The sequence below is a fragment of the Epinephelus lanceolatus genome, chromosome 12 (genome assembly GCF_041903045.1).
Source record: "Epinephelus lanceolatus isolate andai-2023 chromosome 12, ASM4190304v1, whole genome shotgun sequence".
Lineage (NCBI taxonomy): Eukaryota > Metazoa > Chordata > Actinopteri > Perciformes > Serranidae > Epinephelus > Epinephelus lanceolatus.
In genome coordinates, this window is record NC_135745.1 from 25,001,435 (window position 1) to 25,020,267 (window position 18,833).

General features: G+C 43.4%; 1 protein-coding gene across 3 annotated transcripts in view; it reads right to left on the reverse strand.

The window, feature by feature from the left end:
• Nucleotides 1–18,833, reverse strand: part of LOC117271832 (disabled homolog 1) — a 68,921-nt gene that overhangs the window by 26,284 nt on the left and 23,804 nt on the right. For 2 of the 3 annotated variants that reach the window (XM_078173152.1, XM_078173150.1), the window contains exons 2-3: nt 15,971–16,590; nt 3,633–3,772 (exon numbers count right to left, since the gene is read on the reverse strand). In XM_078173152.1, the coding sequence (XP_078029278.1) occupies nt 3,633–3,772; nt 15,971–16,040 (210 nt within the window). In that variant the 5' untranslated portion in view covers nt 16,041–16,590. The remainder of the gene's footprint in view (nt 1–3,632; nt 3,773–15,970; nt 16,591–18,833) is intronic. The other variant, XM_078173151.1, reaches the window with a different exon arrangement.

Here is an 18,833-nt window from a genome sequence, read left to right on the forward strand (position 1 = left end):
TAAATGTTTAGGATGAAGGTGCGTTTAGACGGAAATGGTGACAGACATACCATGAGAATTTCAAAATAAAGGCATATCTGAAAGATGACGATACATATCGATGTTCTCATTTTGTATTAGTGATATTAAACAGTTGATCATTGAAGCGATTTATCAATCCAGACTGATGTATTGTTATACCGGTAGTTCTATGCAATCTCGAAACCCATCGGCTATCATCTGATGATGATAAAGCCTCTGGGGCAACGGCTAATATTCCAGGAGATCTGGTACAGCCAGCGACTATCTGGGCCGTGACTTCCTCTTCTGTTTGCTGGTCATTGTTTACGGTTTGTTTAGCAACTTGAGACCGGTCCAGACAACATTTCGGCTAATTTATAAAGAGCTATCTGCAGATAAATTACAAAAAAGCAAACAACAAGCTAAATCATGATCAGACAATAGGTGACGGATTCCGAGATTGCAATTTTTCCAACGCATTCAGTTTAGCTCTTTTGCTTTCCACACGGACTGTATACCCGCAAGAAACCAAAGCCCATTCAAGCACTACAAGCCGAGTGCCATCTATTTTCATTATATTATTGGAGAAAAGGCAGACATCTTTACAGCTGATATCTGTAACATTGGACCACTCACACCAAAACTATCTAGATTGATAAACAGCACTACAGATGAGGGTAACAATATGTATTTTTGATTTTTGGGGTGAACTCTCCCTTTAAAGGAAAAATACCCATTCATCTTCATACAAATAAATGTACACTCATATAAGAAAATGATAGGCTGAAGGGATAAAGTGGGTATAAAGAGGGGAAGGGTAAAGAGAGGAGGATAAAGAGCAGAACAAGGAACAGGGATAAGGAAGAGATGAAGTAAGTGAGAAAGAGGCGGGCGGGCGGGTGAGTCGATATATGTTGTCAATCAGCGATCGGCTTCTCCATTTGGTGGATTAGTCCTCAAGACAACAAGAGGCAGCTCAATAGAGACCCCGTCCCCTCTTCTATCCTCTGCCCATATAATAGCAGGTCTGTATCGACTGCCCCGTTGACTGTAACTGGCTAGTGGTTGGTGACTGCTGGAGTCATATGGAGGGCAGTACTGAAATGTCAGATCCAGGCAGGGAAAAAGTTGTTTTATTGGACATATCGCTTGGAATGGATATTGGTGATGAGAGGCTTTGCCTTCTGGCTATACCGCTCCTCTCATGGGGCTTCCCACACATTTAAGCTGCAGCGAAGTGTGTGAGAAGATACTTAAAAAGCCATGCATATACGTCCTCTTTTTGAGGAGGATTTATCCCGTAGCCACCTACTGCAAAGATGCTTATGTGCTGCTTTTCTCCGCAACAAAGAGAGTGATAAGTATTTCCTGCCTTTTACTTTGGAGCCAGTAAACACAGCTGGCATTTAAGAGGATACAGAATAAAGTTTTGAGAAGAGGAAGCATTCTATTTCTGAGCAATATGTCATATTGATATTTGACAGTTTGCCAAACCCCTCCCCTGAATAGCAACTGTCCAATTATAGCTTAGCAGCTGCAACTAGGTTCTATCAAGCTTTGGACTTCTCCACACGTTGAAGCGATGTGTTACTCACATATTTGGCATTTGAAAAGTTAGGATGAAGTTTTTATCTCGGAGAGCTTTCCGTTCATCAAACAAACACTCTCACTTTTGACAGTGCCCTCTGTGCATCTACAATGAAAATAATGGCTTTGAGGGTGCAAATTTTGTGGCACATATAGCAAGCCCTAACAGTGCTGACCAAGCTAACAGCATTAACCTGGGAGAGAACCAGAGGGTGACCACTATACTTCTGCAACAACGCCACTCTGTCACTGTTAGTTGGGACTGCATTATCAGCAGTAAATGTCTTATGAACACAGTGCAGCCAGTGGGATAGGCACACAGCAATTTACATGCACTAACATGCACACACGACCAGCCCAGCTACCACAACAAAGAATAGAGAGGCGTGGATTACAACATGCACAGAAGGAGCACGATTTTGTTCTCTGCTCAGGACGCCATTACTCCATTATATCTTTTCAAAGCAGATAACTGTTTGCTGCTATATTAATGCTCTGATTGTCACAAACATCTGCTTTATTTGGTGTCTAACTAGAGCTGGTAAAAAACATGGATGTATAAAGAGAACTGGATGCAGCATTCATTCTTATAAAAGTTGCTCAGTGGTGCATGAAGCCCAAAACATTTAACTGTCGCTAAAAAAATTAGCTAGATGATCAGTGCTGCTTCAGCATCATTGGGCCACAGAGCAAGAGCACTAGAGACTTCCACCAGCGGAGCCAGCTATGTCCAGTTTAGCGCTACGCTAGCTTGAATTGGGATAAAACGATTTAATCTTGCGGCTCAAATGTTAACAGACCAAATGGATCTAATCCTGGAACAAGTCATTTTGTGAAGGCTGTGACACTCAAAAAAGTTTATCCCCTCATTTACAGACGCCTCTTTCACAATCGAAGTCTACAGGAAAAAGGTTTTTTGGGCCCAGTGGCATCACGTGACAGGCTTGGAAGTTGTAATATTGTGTGGACACTATGAAAATTGGTGTCAGAGCCTGGCGCACTTCCTGCAGGGCCTGGGGAAAGCTGCTAGCGTTCATCGTCATTCCAGCAGTTGACGACTGATGACACTGATGGTCACCAGTTAGAAATGAGAAGCCTGCTTTAGTCTATAACTGTCTGACGTCAAGGACCCATTGTTCAGAAAATTACTCAGAATATCAGGTGGGGAAATTTCATTGTGATATGCACATGTACGAGAACTGAAACCTTGGGAGCGGGAAGGAACAGTGAATTTACAGTATATGTATGTATAAGTCAACAAACTTATATTCTCAGCCCTTTCATCTACAATCACTAGTATTCAGATCTTCTTCCAACTTACTGTAGGGCTGAATTCGACCTAATTCTCTTGCAACATTCTGTAAAGAAGACTGGCTAAAATATTATCTGGGTCACATTATCACAGTTTGTATATGTGCTACAAGTGTAACCTCGTGGACTTTGCTGTAAAAATAGAAGGCTGTGACTGACATGAGAAGACATTCAAGAGGCAGACAAATTGGGGGGGGGGGGGGGGGGGGGGGGGTAGCGTTCTTGCAGTCACACACTAAAAAGTGAAAATTTCCCACATTAGTGATATAAGTGTCTCAGAATGGGAAGCCAGTTTGCCTCCAAGGTCAAAAAAGCTGTATGAATAAATGCGGAGAGCTTTGAGCAATACTAAAAATACAGCAGCCTATTAGAGGGAAAATAAAGTACAAAGCTGCAACCATTTTGCAAAAGATATAAAAGCAACGTTACAGTAGCTACACGACAAAGAGCTACGGGATAATGCGGTCGGACTTTTATTTGTTCCGTCTGGTCAGTTCTTTACGGAGCTTCAGTGAGTCATATACAGGACAAGACAGCTCCCATGACTCATTCAACGGACACTACAGACATGCCCGAGCATGCCTTTTCCAAATCTGACTGCGATGAGTGAAGAGACTCAATGATGTCCCCGTAGACACACACACACACACACACACACACACACACACAGAAGTCTGCACACACACACACACACACACACACACACACACACACACACACACAGAAGTCTGCACCTTCAGCTTCATCATGGAGTCCTGGCACAGCTTGTCCCCGCGCGCCGCTGTCACCTCATCAATCCCGATCAGCTTGGCCTTGTAGCGCACGCCATCTCCACGGAAACGCTTAATAAGCCCCGCCTCACTGCGGTCCTGACCTGCGGCAGGAGAGAGAAGAAGAGAGAAGAAGAGGGGATAAGAAATAAGGAGGTGAAAATGAAAGCGAGTGATTACAGCAAACAAGGTTGTAAACTCAACTGAATCCTACAACTTTAGTATCATGCCCTGCTTGAGGTATAGAGGCTACTCCGTGTGTGTGTGTGTGTGTGTGTGTGTGTGTGTGTGAGTTGGCTGCTCTGGTATAAATATTTATGGAATAGGAAATGCAGAATGAATTGCAAATTAGCAGCAGCGAGCAAAGATTGAAAGAAAATTGAACTCGAGATTGAAAATGAAGTTGGATAAAGCCGGTGGACTAAATGAGAAAACAACTGGAACATTGAGAACACTTTGCCGTCACCTATTGCACGGCGTTCACGCTGAAAGGCTCGGGTGGAAGGTTACGGGGGTGGCTAAGTCGGGGGGTGCTTGCTCCTACGCCTCACCCACGCCCACGGTTCCCATGGGTGCTATTGGTGGTGACAAACCAGCTTGAATGGCCACTATTGAGAGGAATCATCTCGGTCCAGCGCTCACCCATAATCCACCAGGCCCTCCCTGGGTGATGGATGTAGGGTGGTGGGACGGGTGGTGTGGCATGGGAGGGGGACATTTGCAAATGTGTGTCTGGTTGGCCTCGGGCTTTTTAATGTCATCCCCTCCCTTCCTCCCTCCCATTCCTGTTGCTGATTATTCTGTCTGTCAATCTCTGCAGCTGCCCTGACACCACCTTGACACCGACACCTTCCTCATTTTGTCTCTGCGCTATCTGCCGTCGCGCTTTTTTGATTATGAGGGTGTGAGCCTCGAGCGCTGTCTCGTGCATCTGCAAATGTGTAAACCAGCCCCTCGTAACCTGCGCAGGGTTTGTCAGACACAAACTCCTGCCGCATTTATATGACGAGATAGCAAAATCAAGGTCACCACCACCTTTGAGAATTTAACAGTTTTCAGGTCCCTTGCTCACTCGATTCTAGGTCACGAGACTGTACAGTGCATCAGTTAACGGCACATTTAAGTAGCTGTCTAAGCCGTGTGCGAGAAGAGAAGGTTTAATATCTCTAACACAGACTGTCAGGCTGCACTCAAAGACCCTATTATACCAATATGACCTTATTCCACCCAGAAACACACGGCACTGCCTTCCATGCTGCACAGGTGTAGATTTCAGGGTGAACTGAGGGGGCACGTCCCCCTCAATGTTTAAAACATGCGCTTTGTCCCTCTCAATAAAAACAAACAATTAAAGACATTTCCACCATGAACTGATACAGAAAGGCACAGAATGCAGGAAATTAAGTGTTCACAATTTTGTGGCAGATGACCCCCAAACTGGCCGTCTCATATGTGTCCCCAGGGATGCATGATATATATCGGGCCATAGATTATCAGTAATAATGGGAAATTTATAGTATTATCTATTATTCTGGTAATAAAATTATAACCGATAAACAGAGGTGATAATACAAAGCCAAATTGCTTTCACTGACGTAACTAGCGCAGCATCTACACTGTGGATAAACACAGAGAAGAAGAAGAGCAAGCGCAGCATGCTAACTACAGAGCCAAACATGCAGCCACCAGTGTGGACGTTTTTCTGAGTTTTAGAGGAAGACAACACAATTGTGCCAGGGGCAGTGTCCTGCACGGGGCTGGGTAGACAGATGACCCGCAAAAAGCTGTGTCACGGTTAAATATGTATATATATAAATTCATGGGTACGGGCATGGGTAAAAATGAACTACACGCGGGTGGGCAGCGGGTGAGAGCAAGAATATATCTTTTATTTTCTAGAATAAAACAAATGAAAAATATGAGGGTTTTTTTTTTAAGATTTTTTTTGGCCATTTTGCCTTTATTGGACAGGACAGGTAAGCGTGAAGGGGGAGAGAGAGAGGAGGGATGACATGCAGCAAAGGGCCACAGGCTGGATTCGAACCCGGGCCACTGCGGCAACAGCCTTGTACATGGGATGCTTGCTCTGCCACTAAACCACAGGCGCCCATATCCAACACATATCCAACCTCTGACCCCACTGTCAAACTCGTCACTGACATGGAGGACTCCAGTGATGAAACTTTGCAGCCCAAGAATGAGGTGGCAGCCTGCATTGAGTTCAAGACACCTTTTTTATTGCTTCTTGATCTCAGTCACATTCAAAGACTAAATCTGTGTGTAAGTATGAGAGAGTATAAGAGAACTTTCTGTTTCCATTGGTAATTTTGTTTTGTTTTCAGCTCCACTGATGTGTGGGGTGCCACAGGGATCTATTCTTGGTCCCATTTTGTTTTCCCTTTATATGCCTCCATTAGAAAGCATTATCAGTCATTTTAATGGGGTATCCTACCACTGTTACACTGATGACATGCAAATCTACCTGGCCTTTAAGCCAGATAATGTTAGCTCTCTGAGGGCTTTAATGGTTTAATGAGTGCCTCTTTGCCATCAAGAAATGGATGACTTGTAATTTTCTGCAGCTAAACTCAGATGAAACAGAAGTAATAATCTTTGGCCCTGATCACCTAGCAAGAAAATTACAATTTGTTTGGTCCACTGGCAACGAAAATATAGAATCTACAGCAAGAAATTTATGACTTTTTATTCTCAACTAAACTTTGAACCACATGTCAACAATCTCATACAAACCTGCTACTTCCACCTAAGAAATACTACAACACTAAATCAGCTGTGTCTTTTGCAAACCTTAAAAAGGCTTATTCATGATTTTGTATTCTCATGCCTTGACCACTACAATGCTTCAAATTGTTTGTCATTAATATAGGCCTATATTTTATCTACAAGTGCACGTCACACACTGAGCGAGCCGCCTGTTAATGACGCTGTCAGCAAAGCAGTAATGATTGTGCTAAGTGGCTAATGGGCATGTAGCTACTTCCATGTTTCAGATGATACGTCATGTTTGTAGTCGACCAATGAAGATGAGTTTACATATCACCTTGGGTTCGTCCTTCACCTTCTCAAAATGATCCCAGCCTTTGGATTTCCTGCCCAACATGTTATTAACTAGCCTCTGGAATAACTGCAGGTACCAGCCCTGGAAATTAGGGGTCACACACATGCCGTGTGTAGAGCTGATCTTCTTCCAGGCGCTGTTTATAAGTGTGTAGGCCTTATCGTCCGTGGGACAGATGTAAAGCTCTGGGTAGCCCTGCACTAACATGATCAACTTTTCCGTATTTATCAGACTGAATATTTACAGAAAAAGGGGAAGATATCTGTTGGCTGTGAGTGGTTTGTAACGTGACTCCTGTCTGACTGCTGAGCGTGGCCTCTTCCTGTGTCTGTCCTTTCAAATTAGGGTCTTGATTTATTTTGACAATGCGCGGCTCTTAATAGAGTTCCATGTTTTTTTGTTTATTTTGATTTGTTTTTTTCTGCGACTAAGCGACCAATGAAATCTTGCCGACTTATAACCTTTCTGGTTGACGAACGTTTGGCTGACTATTAGGGGGCAGCCCTAATATACACAAACACAGATGATATTTCTTCTTCCATTCTTGCAATTTACAAGGAAACATCAAAAACTAAAATTAGAAATTTAGAAAAAAAAAAGAGCAAATTAAGTGGCTTGTGCAAAAGTCTATGTTCGAATGCAGGCACTTGTCTTGGCTATGCACACCCTCTCACTAATTCATGAGGGCACAATTCTCTAAAGGGGGGGAGGGCTCGATGATGCTAAAGTCATTAAAGTCTCTAAGCAAGTGAATGTCAAATCTGGGTCTAATTCAGAACTGTTTCTTAGCCAGAGGATAATGAGTCTTATATACAGCCGCCGTGTACTTCTGAACATTAACAAGTCTGACGTGCACACACGTAGAGAAATTAACCCACTTTGATGACAAACTCACTCAAAAGACTGCAGACGTTGCTATGGATGTGCTGTTGCTTAAACCCTGCAGGACAGATGCAAGAGAGGGCTGACTCCTACGATAATTATTGCTGTACCTTATTCAAAGCATCCCTCATACAGCTACTGTAGTCTATTCATACAGTATTATGTATTCCATCCAGATTTTACTGACTCATACACTAATGTAATGTAAAATGCATGCTGCTCCAGTTGCATTTTAAACACGATCGGTCCAATTCAGTGCGGCTCTCTCAGATGAGCTCTAACCAGATGTTCTGTGCCATTTGTTTCTTTACATACAGCGCGCCATTTCCCCTAATAACACTTCAGGAGAGATTTAGAGGTTTATGCACAGATCCTCAAAAAAGTAGGCCTTGCATACCGAATGAGAGTCTTGACACAGTGGCATAACTCGTACGCTACGTGCTCAGGGTTCAGATCAAGACGAGCGAGTGTGCTGTATTTGAAAACTAAAGAGCTGCAGGGCATGCTGTTTCATGTTGTTACACACTGTAAGAAAGGAGAAGAGAGCAGGAGAAGGTGTGTGTGTGAGTGTGTGTGTGTGAAGGGGGGTGACACATATTCCTCTGGCTTTCTGGATTTACAATTACCCAAGGTTGACAATATTTCAGGCCCATAAGCCTGATGCTCATAATTTGTCTGACAGAGGGCTGCCTAAAGCATTGTCTACTGTTAGTAAGTGTATCCTACACATGGGACAACATGCCTGCCATTTGGGAGTCCTGGTGGTCTGAGATGCTGGGTTAGAATCCAGCCTTTGTCTCATCTCTCGCCTCCCAATATTTCCTATATGACAATATATTGTCCCAGAAGTAATTGCGATAACGATATTACTGTCAGTTTGACACCATTTTATGCCACAGATATAATCACAATAGCATAATAATGCCAGTATACGTGTTCAAAGAGCATTGAACTCTTCCTAAGAATATTCAGACAATGGACTTAAAATAATAAAAAGTAATAAAGTAATAAACACCTCTTAATATATACGAGTACATGTATAGGAGTAGCCCGATATTACTCAGTTTTAAAGTTAATACAAAATTTGGCTAGCAAAAACAAAACCAAGTGAAGCCTGATACAATTAATAGACAAGCTTAGAGAAGCTCCAGGAACGCCGCATTTATCCCTATAATCTCGCCAGTGCGCTGCAGTCAGCTCTTGGGTGTGGATGACCTGGGAGTTGGGTGGTTTGCTAGTGGATTTATGAAGGATGAAGTTGTTGGAAGGTAAAACTACAAACAACAGACTTCTTGGTTGTTGCCAGAGGTTGGCAAGCTAATGACTATCAGGTTGTGCCACTTGCACTCCAAAAGAGCAGCTGTAGGCCACCCGTTAACTATGCTGTGTCGTCTTCAAGTTTGGTTTTATCTTTTTCGGACTGTTGAAAGAAGCTTCATCAATCCGGTCTCACTCCCAACTTGTAAAATACCGAGGCTTGGTCAGTGACCCTTAGCACCAGATACCAAGGCGCCCTTCAGCAGCAGTATGAGATGCACCAGGTGTAGGCATTTTAGTGCACTGACCAACTGCCGTGGTATAAAGAGCGAGAAAGTCTGCATAGGGTGGGCTGGAGGGGAAGTGGATAGGTCAAACAAACTTTTGACTTTCACCCAGGAGCCTGCTGTTTGTGTCCACTGTCAAACCAAAGGTTAATCGATTTTAATTTTAATAACAACATAGTGTGCTAATATGTGTAGCCTACTATGCTAATGACGTATATCCCAAAAAGTTAAAGTATGTTAGTAACAGCGTCATATTTTGACGTGTAAGGCCACTGACCAAGCATCAGTATCAGTTGTAAGTGGAAATGTGTTGGCTTCATGTTGGCTAAAATGTTCTTCTGTAAACATGCATGTAAACACAACAGGCAATATCAAGGTCAGCAAACTGATCGAGGTCATGTCCATATATTGTGCGACGAGTCAGTAATGTTATGGTGACAGCCCTACTGTTGCCCTCATTTTTCAACGACCTAATAAAGACTTAAACGCCATAAAAAAGCCAAATCTTCAAAAAAAAAAAAAAAAAAAGGAGCTGAGATTTAACAGCCAGGACATCAGAGGGCTTCAAATCAAACGCTACAATCACCCACCTGACACACAGGCCCTGCACCAGGACCATGGAGAGAACAATTACTGTTCGCCCTGCTCCATACTGTTTCAGGGCTTGTCTCTGATCACAGTGTTGCATCCTCGCCACACTAGAACACTAGAATGGGGACAGTGAAGGGACAGATGGCAACAGATGGAGAGTCAGAAGTGCCCCTCCAGATATAAGGACTTGGCAACAAGAAACTTTTTGTTGGGGTTCTGGGCATCGAGGCAGCTTAACCTTTGAACTTTTCTGAGTGTGTATCTGTGTCCGCCTGTCTCTTCCTGTCAATGTCCCTGTCTACTAGATGGCCACACACGCCATGCATTATCCTATAATGAGAGTTTATACTATTGCCAACTGAGCCTCAAGTTCACCTACAAACGACGTACAATGTTAACCGTTATTTTGTGCGTCTCTGCACAGGACATTTGATGTCTCATGAAATGAAAACACTAGGTATGTCCTATCAGCACAGGGGGCTGATGACTTTAAGCAGCAGTAAAGAGAATGGATGTCTGAGGAAGGCAAATCTGTCCTCGCCATCTGCCTCCCCCATGTGCACCAAATAACTTTAATAAGCCTCAGCAAACACACAGACACACACTTACAAACATTAACAGCAGCACGTGTGCCCTCGTCCACCGATGTCAAAATTCCTCCACCCAACTTTGGCATCACAGAGCAGATCGAGGACTCGGTTTAATGACTGATCGTTAAAGCAGTTACAGAGTTAATGAGGGGCATTGTGCACATCGTCGATGCAGACCATTGAGTCACTGTAGAGTTACTGATGTGAGCCTGGTGGTGATGGGCGAGATCCTTCTTTAGGTAGGAGCTCCATGATGCTATTATCAAATTCATGGTGCAGCAGTGGGATGAACATTCAGTACCAGAAAATGATTTGGTCAAATGTGGGAAATAGTGTTTGAATAGGGTGAAATGGTTACTATTTGTACTGCCACTTACAATCTTTCCAATGTCATACATCCAGTACGAGTGCTGACTGGTGATTTCATCTTTTTTCTGCCTCCCTCTGTCTCTTTCTGTGTCTGTTTGCTGCGTCTTCGTCCTTCTCCTCCTCCTTTCTCAGTGTCTCTCTGTCCTCTATTCCTTGTCTTTCTTTTTGAAATGAATCGTTTTTTTTGGAACACAGATTACAGTGGGAGAGCAACAGTTGCTATGGAGATAGAGCAAAGTCACGCATGTAAAGCAATTCTGTTGATGGATAGAGGGGAGCTTTGGCTTTACCGTGGCAGTCGGAGTTTGCTGCTGTGAGGTTTTGAGAGGAATGACAATCTATGACATCCCTAAAACAAAACACAAGACAGTGTGTGTGGTGTCACGCTAAATGTTCTATTTTCCTCTAAAAAACGTTCTCTATTAAATTATGAAGCAATAATCAAAACATAAGCATCACATGCATTGAAGAATAATTATTATTATCAAATCTTTTAAGTCTCTCTCTGTCTTTCCGTCTATCTTTCAATTTTTTTGAAAACCATTTATCTGATCGACTTGGCTGGTATATTGTTAGGCCTCGAGGAACTGCAGTGTGAAGTGTGAGCTCTTGTGGTCTATGTATTAGTAGCGCATTATGTACACACTGTGTAGAGTATTGAGAGGGATTCCCTATAGAGTGTTGCAGGAATGAGTCCTTAAACCCAGAAATGAGTTCTGGTTCTCTCGTCTTGAAGTTAATGTTTTTTTAATAGGTTTTTGATTAGAAATAAGATTTGTGTTTAACATAAGCCTAAGAGATTTTCTTGTTTTGTTCTTCGACATAAAACACTTCAGTAAGTATCCCAAAAAGCAGGATGCTCACAAGTGGCTAAATGAGACTACAGAACAACATCATGACGAACACAGACTCGTTTTGGTGGCGACGTTCAGGTCATGCAACCGTGGTGTAGTTTGTTAATAGCATAACGTTAGCTTTTTACCTCTGGCAATTGCATTAATGCCTCAAAAATCATGAAGTGATGTTCATTTGTAAGATTATCTTGCTGAACAAAATGCATTAGTATCATAATGTTTCTTTGTCACAGGGCTTATTTTCTACCATAATCCAAAATCCAATGGGAAAATCCCATAGGCTTCTTGTAGAGTAGAAAAGGCATTGCTAACTTCTGGGCTGGCCAACAAAACACCATTATCACTGCACCAACCTATTAACTGTTGCACTGCTGAATGGCATGTTGAGCACAGCTTGATTTCCATTGCTTGCTACAGTACTTTCAACAACAGATGAAGAAAGAGAAACCAGGGATGTTACACTCAAACATTTAACGTCAGTGATCTAACCTTCATAATGAATTCTTTTGTTTCCAGGAATAAAAGTTCATAAAGTTCTTGCATGAGCTCTTCCACCCAAATAACTGGTATACTCTATAGCCTCGTTTCCACCTTTTGATATAGTACCTTTGGAACCAAAAGTAACCCTTCAGACATGGTATCTAGACCCTAGATCTGTTTAGTGTTTTCACCGCAAACAGTCCTCTTAAATGTGGCCGGGGCTGTTGTCACTCACTGCTCACTCCAGCACTTGCTATATTTCTTATAGAAGGAACGTCTGCAGTTGCAACTGTTGCACGCCAACAATTTCAGAACAAAATAAAACAGGCTGCAGTGAGAGTCTCTCTCCATGGGATATTTAAAAATAGAGGGTTTGTGCAGTTAGTCCTTCTCAGGCAAGCGCAGTAACGATGCTCCGCGATCCTTTTTTTTTTCTCTAAGTGATGATTTGAATATACAAAGTTCACATAATCCGGTCGAAATGAATACATATATTTTTAACTGTTTAAAGACTGACACATTACGAAAAGTCTGTGGCATCCAAGAGAGACAAAAACACCACCTAAACTAATGGTCAAAGTTGTCATACTGAAATTCAAGGTGTGTTGATGGATTCATGTTGTCAACTCATGAATTGAGTAACATTACAAGTAAATGTTCCACCTTTAAAGTTGCCGACAGTCGGCCCAGTGAATTGAGTTTATTTTCTCAGACTACAGCTGCTTTGAGAGGCAGCAAAACATCCTTTCATTTTGATAGTTACAGTTTACTCATGTAAAACTTGCCATGGTATGAACAGTGGTTACAAAACCAGCCACAGCTTGGCCCTGAGCAGAGGGATTGTCTGCTATAGACCAATGAACAGACTGCAGTGTTCACAGCTCCACCTTTTAGTACCAGATCTGTGTGCTAGGTACCCCAACAGAAGGGGGACCAAAAATGGGGACGGTACAGAACGATTCCATTGGTACCATCCACAACTTTTCACAGTGGAGACAGAAAAAATAGTACTGAACTAAACTGAACCGCACCAGACTGCACGGTTGAAAAGAGGTTTTTCATTGCTCGGGGATGCAACTATGTGATGGCAGATGCATTGCTCAGGACTCAAAGAAGTGCAGTGTCGAGTTAGAAGTTGTTTGGATGAGCTGTTCTTGAGAAAGCTGCAAGCAGCAGTACTGGAGGCCAAGCAATTGCCGTGTTCTGAACAGGCACATTTCAAACAAGCACTGCACTAGTCTTATAAAAACCCCAAAACCTGAACTTCCTACTAGGGTAAAAGCATGACCTGCCTTACTACCCTAACCTAGCTCACTACTCATGTCTAAACCTGACCAACTCAACCAACGAAGGCAATGAGTACTATCCATACGGCCCATCACCAAGATACAGATAGACACACTGGGTTTTGGTATTTTCATGGAAAATGTTGACGAGATGAAAAATACAGTAGCTGCAACCTCATCCTTTAAATCACACCAATCTCCTCTGTTGCTTCCCCCTATATGAGTATCAACAGTGCTTTGTCTAAACACATGTCATCAACATGATCCCCTGTAGTGTCCTTCACCTGCCCCAGCCTGAGTACAAACACCTCCAGCCGCGCTGCCTGACACTCTGCATGCATTTATGTTGCCCCATTTCCATTTATATGGATCTAAATAGCATCTTTGCTGATTGTGACAATGGTCCCTGCAGCACATGTGATTAACATGAGGCTGATAGCCTGTGCTGATAGCCCCCTCCAATGAGCCGCATGGCCACGTGTGTAATAGCCCCCTCCCTCCGCTCCCCCCCCCCCCACTTAACTCAAATCAATGGGCCCTCCTCCAGCCTGGCCATTTATCTGAGCGAGCCGACAGGGCCAGTGAAACAGCCACAGAGGACCTGGCCCCACGGCCTCGTTACAGCCAGCCCGCAGAAGCCAGATTTACTGGACTAGCTGGAGTGGCTTTATTCATGGATGGAGAAATGAGGGGGAAAAAAAGATGGAGAGAGGGAGGGCACACGCTACAGCATCCTCTTCTTGCTCACATCCTTCCCCCCCTCCCTGTGGATCTCATTCTTTCTACCTCTCAATCCCCTCTTCTTTCCTCCTCTCAGCCAATTCAATCCCATTTCAATCTCCCAGTGAAGTTTCGGAGAATGCCTCGTCCTATTACATCACTTATGCTGTTCATCAAAGCGACAGGGTGTGAATTACCCTGTCCATGACACCTAAATCATGGCGGCACCAAACCCTGGGGCTACATGGAATAGCTGTTACTACATCTGGATCCCTGGGATGAGACAGGGAGCCTCTCGGCGGGCTTGACTGAGTGAAGCTTCTCTCCAAGTAGTCCAGCGTTATTTAGCTCCATCCAAACATGACTTAAAGTTATGTTTACTGTCTGCCAAACATGAGAAAGCTGCCAGTTTACCATTCTGTCCTGACTCCCTTTTCTACAGGGAGTACTGGGCCGTCAGCACTAGACTGTTTTCTTACATGAGTCTTCATTATACTATTGTTGCTTCAACGCTAGGCATGCCAGTTTTGGTTAACTTTGCTTTTGACAGGCCAAGACCCATTAATCAGTAACTAATTGGCTAATTTTTAAGAAAAAATGAACAAAACTCAAAATTATATAAAATACACGAAGCCTTTCCTTTTAGTCTGGCGCTTCATTGACTCAATTTGAGCTCTAGCCAGGCCACCAGGAAGTGTACCAGGCTTTGGAGCCAATTTTCGTAGTGGCCAAAAAGTGGTACTGCAATTTCCGGGGTCCTTCACATGATGCCATGGTGCCCAAAACGACTTTTTCCCATTGACTTACATTGGGAAAAGAGACGTCAATAAATCAGTGGATAATTTTTTTTGGGGGTCCAAACCCCTGTGAAATGACTTATTCCACTATCAAAATTTAATCCATTTGGTTTGATAACATTTGGAAAGTCTAAAAGAGCCACAAGATTAAATAATTTTATCCCCATTCAAGTTCATGAAGTGCTAAACTGGAAGTTAGACGCTTGGTGGCTGTAAGTCTCTAGTGCGTCTGCTCTATGGGCCCTGTGATGTGGAAGCAGCGTCAATCACCTGGGTAATTTCATACTGTGGAAAAGAGCTTTTTTGGTTTCATGCTCCACTGAGCAGCTTTCATGGGAAGAAGTTCGCAAGTTTCTTAATACACCCATGACTTTAGCACCACATTTCAAAAAGCTATCCATTTAGAGGTGGTGAAAGTTTAATGTTTTGTGATGTAAATGTAAACGCATTTTTTTTTTTTTTTTTTCATTTTTATGTTAGCCTTTGCTGCTCTGCAATGCGCACTAGCCGGGTCAGGTGGGAGCAAGCTAGCAGTGCTGCTCATTCGCCATTACCGTGGGATGATGTTGCTACAGAAACATCGTCGCCACCACTGGTCCCGCCAAGGTGGACCCAGTGAGTAAGCGGCTACGTTTGAGACGCAAAAGCGTCACCACTAGCCATGCTGACACTGTTAACGGTGCTGACAGAGTGATGCTAAAGGGGGTTTGTGGCTTACAACTGAGCTGCATACTCACAGGGGTGACCTGAGGGGGGACCAGAGGGGTGGGCACAATGTTTCCACAGCAATGCTGTTAGGTCAGGATGATGTTACAAGCAGAATTGGCCAAATGAGTAGCTAGCTCCCACCTAACCCAGCTGGTGCACAGTGGCCAAGGATAGCTAACCAGTGGAGATCAGGGGAAAGGGCAGTGGGCACTTTGTTTCCACTTGTTAACGCGGCTAGCTGTCTGTCTTCCACCGCACCCTGGTGGTGTGTAGTGCAGTAAACTGAAGAGTAGAAAGATGAACACGTAAAATACCATGGTTAACTGGTCAACAATATCCTCAGCGGTTAACCACTGTCATCCTTAATTAACACATTTGTTTGGCAAGTAGCATCTTACATACCTTTGATCCTCCTGGACTCCTTTCGCTGGCTGGTTTTGACACCCGGCTGGAGCTCGGCCTCCGCTGACATCCTCCACTGCTGGGTCCCTTGTCCTGCTTACAGCAGATCCACCATGGGTTAGCAGCACACTAGCTAATCCTCCCAACTCCCAGTGTCCAATTCCCCCACACTCCAGTCTTTCTTACAGTCGCTCTTTGGTGGAGAAAATCTCATTCAAATCCATGATGAGATGTCTGGTACTCCTCAATAAATGAAGATCCAGCATTGATGGCTACGCTCTGTCACTGCTGGCCCATGGCATACGAGCACTGCCGAACAACACATGAAAAGATGATTGAGTTACGAGCTAGGAGATCCTCTCGAGAGCAGCCTCAGATCAGATTTGACATCTTCTGGAGTGTACCTGAGTTCTCTCCTTGAAGGTCAAGTATCACATGGTCCACTGTTGCTCTTTTCTGAGGGTCCACCTATTACTCAGGAGTAATTCCCTCTGGGGGGACACTGCAACATCGATTGAATCAAATATTGTTCTTCAGAGTAGGTCAGGAGTGGATATTACACTTTGGTGGAGCACTTCAGATACAGTCCGACAGTCCATCACAGTCACTTGCTCCGAGCACTGCAAGGCGGAGAGACAGGAATGACAGTTAATGTTAAGATGGAGGTGCTTAAGAATTAAAATGACATAAACACATGGCCCTTGATCACTCATTACAACATTAATTTCAAACACAAAATGGCAGGCACCAATTTAACAAATCAACAAAGATGTTATTATCTCTTCTGGATCATCAATCCTTAATGAGTGTGAGGAAAACGTGGGCCCACCCTGTAAGGAGACCCGTGGCAACGTACTTGACGCTCTTGCTTTATGTACAGCTTGTGAGTAAACACAGTACATTAAAGCATGACCGGTGCTTCTGTGCATAAAAAGCAAATTTTCAGAAGATGGATTGTTAATGCTCACAGCTCTGGCCAATGGCACGAGAGGAGGGGAAGTAGCAGAGAGCGATGAATGACAGGCTGTTTCAGAGCAAACTGTGGTGGAAATCCTGGCACAGTCGTCTATAAACTGGAACCCCCCACATTGTGCTTTAATGCCCTTGAATCATCCACTGCTAACACGGGGGCCATGCCAAGCTGGCACCGCGGCTGGCACCGCTTCTGTTGGCATGGTGATGGGCCATTGTTGGAGAAAGAGGCCTTCAGCTTACCCCGGCCTGAAAAGAGCTGCTGCACATCGAGCACCGGGCACACATTATCCTGTTTGACATTGTTTGACATTGTGAGACTGTGTGGTGAGAATGAGTGTGATCTGAGCGTCATTTTAAACATATTTGTAAGACAAGCCATTTTATTTCAAAGCTCCGTATTTTTTCAACACTGTGTCTCCTCCTGGAACTGACAGAAAGATGACTTGTTAAATGGTCACACAAATTACAAATAACACATTCTTTCACTTCGTGTACCTGCATTTTTTGCCCAGATTGAGACAATGCTCCATAAACAGTGTCCCCTGTTAAATCTGGATTATCCACAGACCTCGATGTGAGCAGTTTTCACTGGAACTACTTTCTATCAATAAATAGTTCCTAAGAATGCTATTCTTAGGGCCTATCGCAGTGAGGATTGTGGATTATCCAGAGTAACTGGGACACAGTCTGTGGATAGAGATGTTGCTGCTGAATTTTTCAGATGTCATTTTTCAATGTTTTGAGTTCCCCAAATGGAAACCCTCCTCCACTGTGTTGTGGTGGTGTCAGAAATCTCAGAGACTGTTACCTGTAAACCTGGCTGGTAGCCACTTACCTAAGAAAAACATCTAAAAATCTATATGTTACTATTGTACCATTTATCCAAACACGTCCAATCTAATCAACAGAATAGGTGATTTGCCAATGACTCCCACAATGTGACATATGACTGTTGCAGAGAACCAGTGACAGGCATAGTTTTAAATATTTGGCTAATGTTATGAAAGATAGCGGTTAGGCACCAAAACTACTTTATTAGGCTAAGAAAAACAGTCAGGGTTTAGGCTAAAATGAGTATGTTTGTTTTGTAACTTACAAAACATACGTAAGTAACGTACTCAACTTAACAAACAGCGGTCTCCTGGGTCCCCCGTCTGTTTGACTCATCCACCCACCCTGACCTCCTCTGTATATAGAGTGGCACCTCTTTTTTTTTCTGTTTGATTGTTTTTTAAAAGAGGCATGACGATAAAGTATATCGTATCGTAACCCTATCAAACCTTATCATATCGTATTGCATCGCATCTTATCCTGCCCTCTTCTGCCTTACTCTACCTTCGATTGGCTTGCTCTGACATTTTTATCCTAACCCTTATCAGTCTCCGTCCTCTTGCCTAAACCTAACCTATCCAACAAACAAAGGCAACAAGTACTAGCCAATCACAGGGAGAGTAGGGTGGGTCATTCCTTCACCACTGTATGAAAAAAGTGCTATGTGCTATGTTGACTTTGTAGCTCTTTAAGGCAATGGTCACACATGAGCAAATGCAGGCTTGTAACCATAGCCTGCCGAAGTTCACCAAAGTTAACTCCACACGATGCAAACATGCAAATTTACTTTGCAAATTCTGGAGCAATTTTTTTCATTGTTTTGCACATGAAATGAACAGGAGGCAAATATTCGCCAATGTTGATTTCATGCACGTGTATCCGCAACCTTATACTACGTCACCTGACTTCCTCTTTTGCTCCTGTCATAATTACTAAGGCTACTAGTGGTTGCCACCAAACAATAAATGTTAATATGAGTTGTAATAGGCTGCTTGCACAGACAACCTATACAACCGTTTTTTGGGGGTGGATGGTTGGATTTATCCTGAAGAGGGAT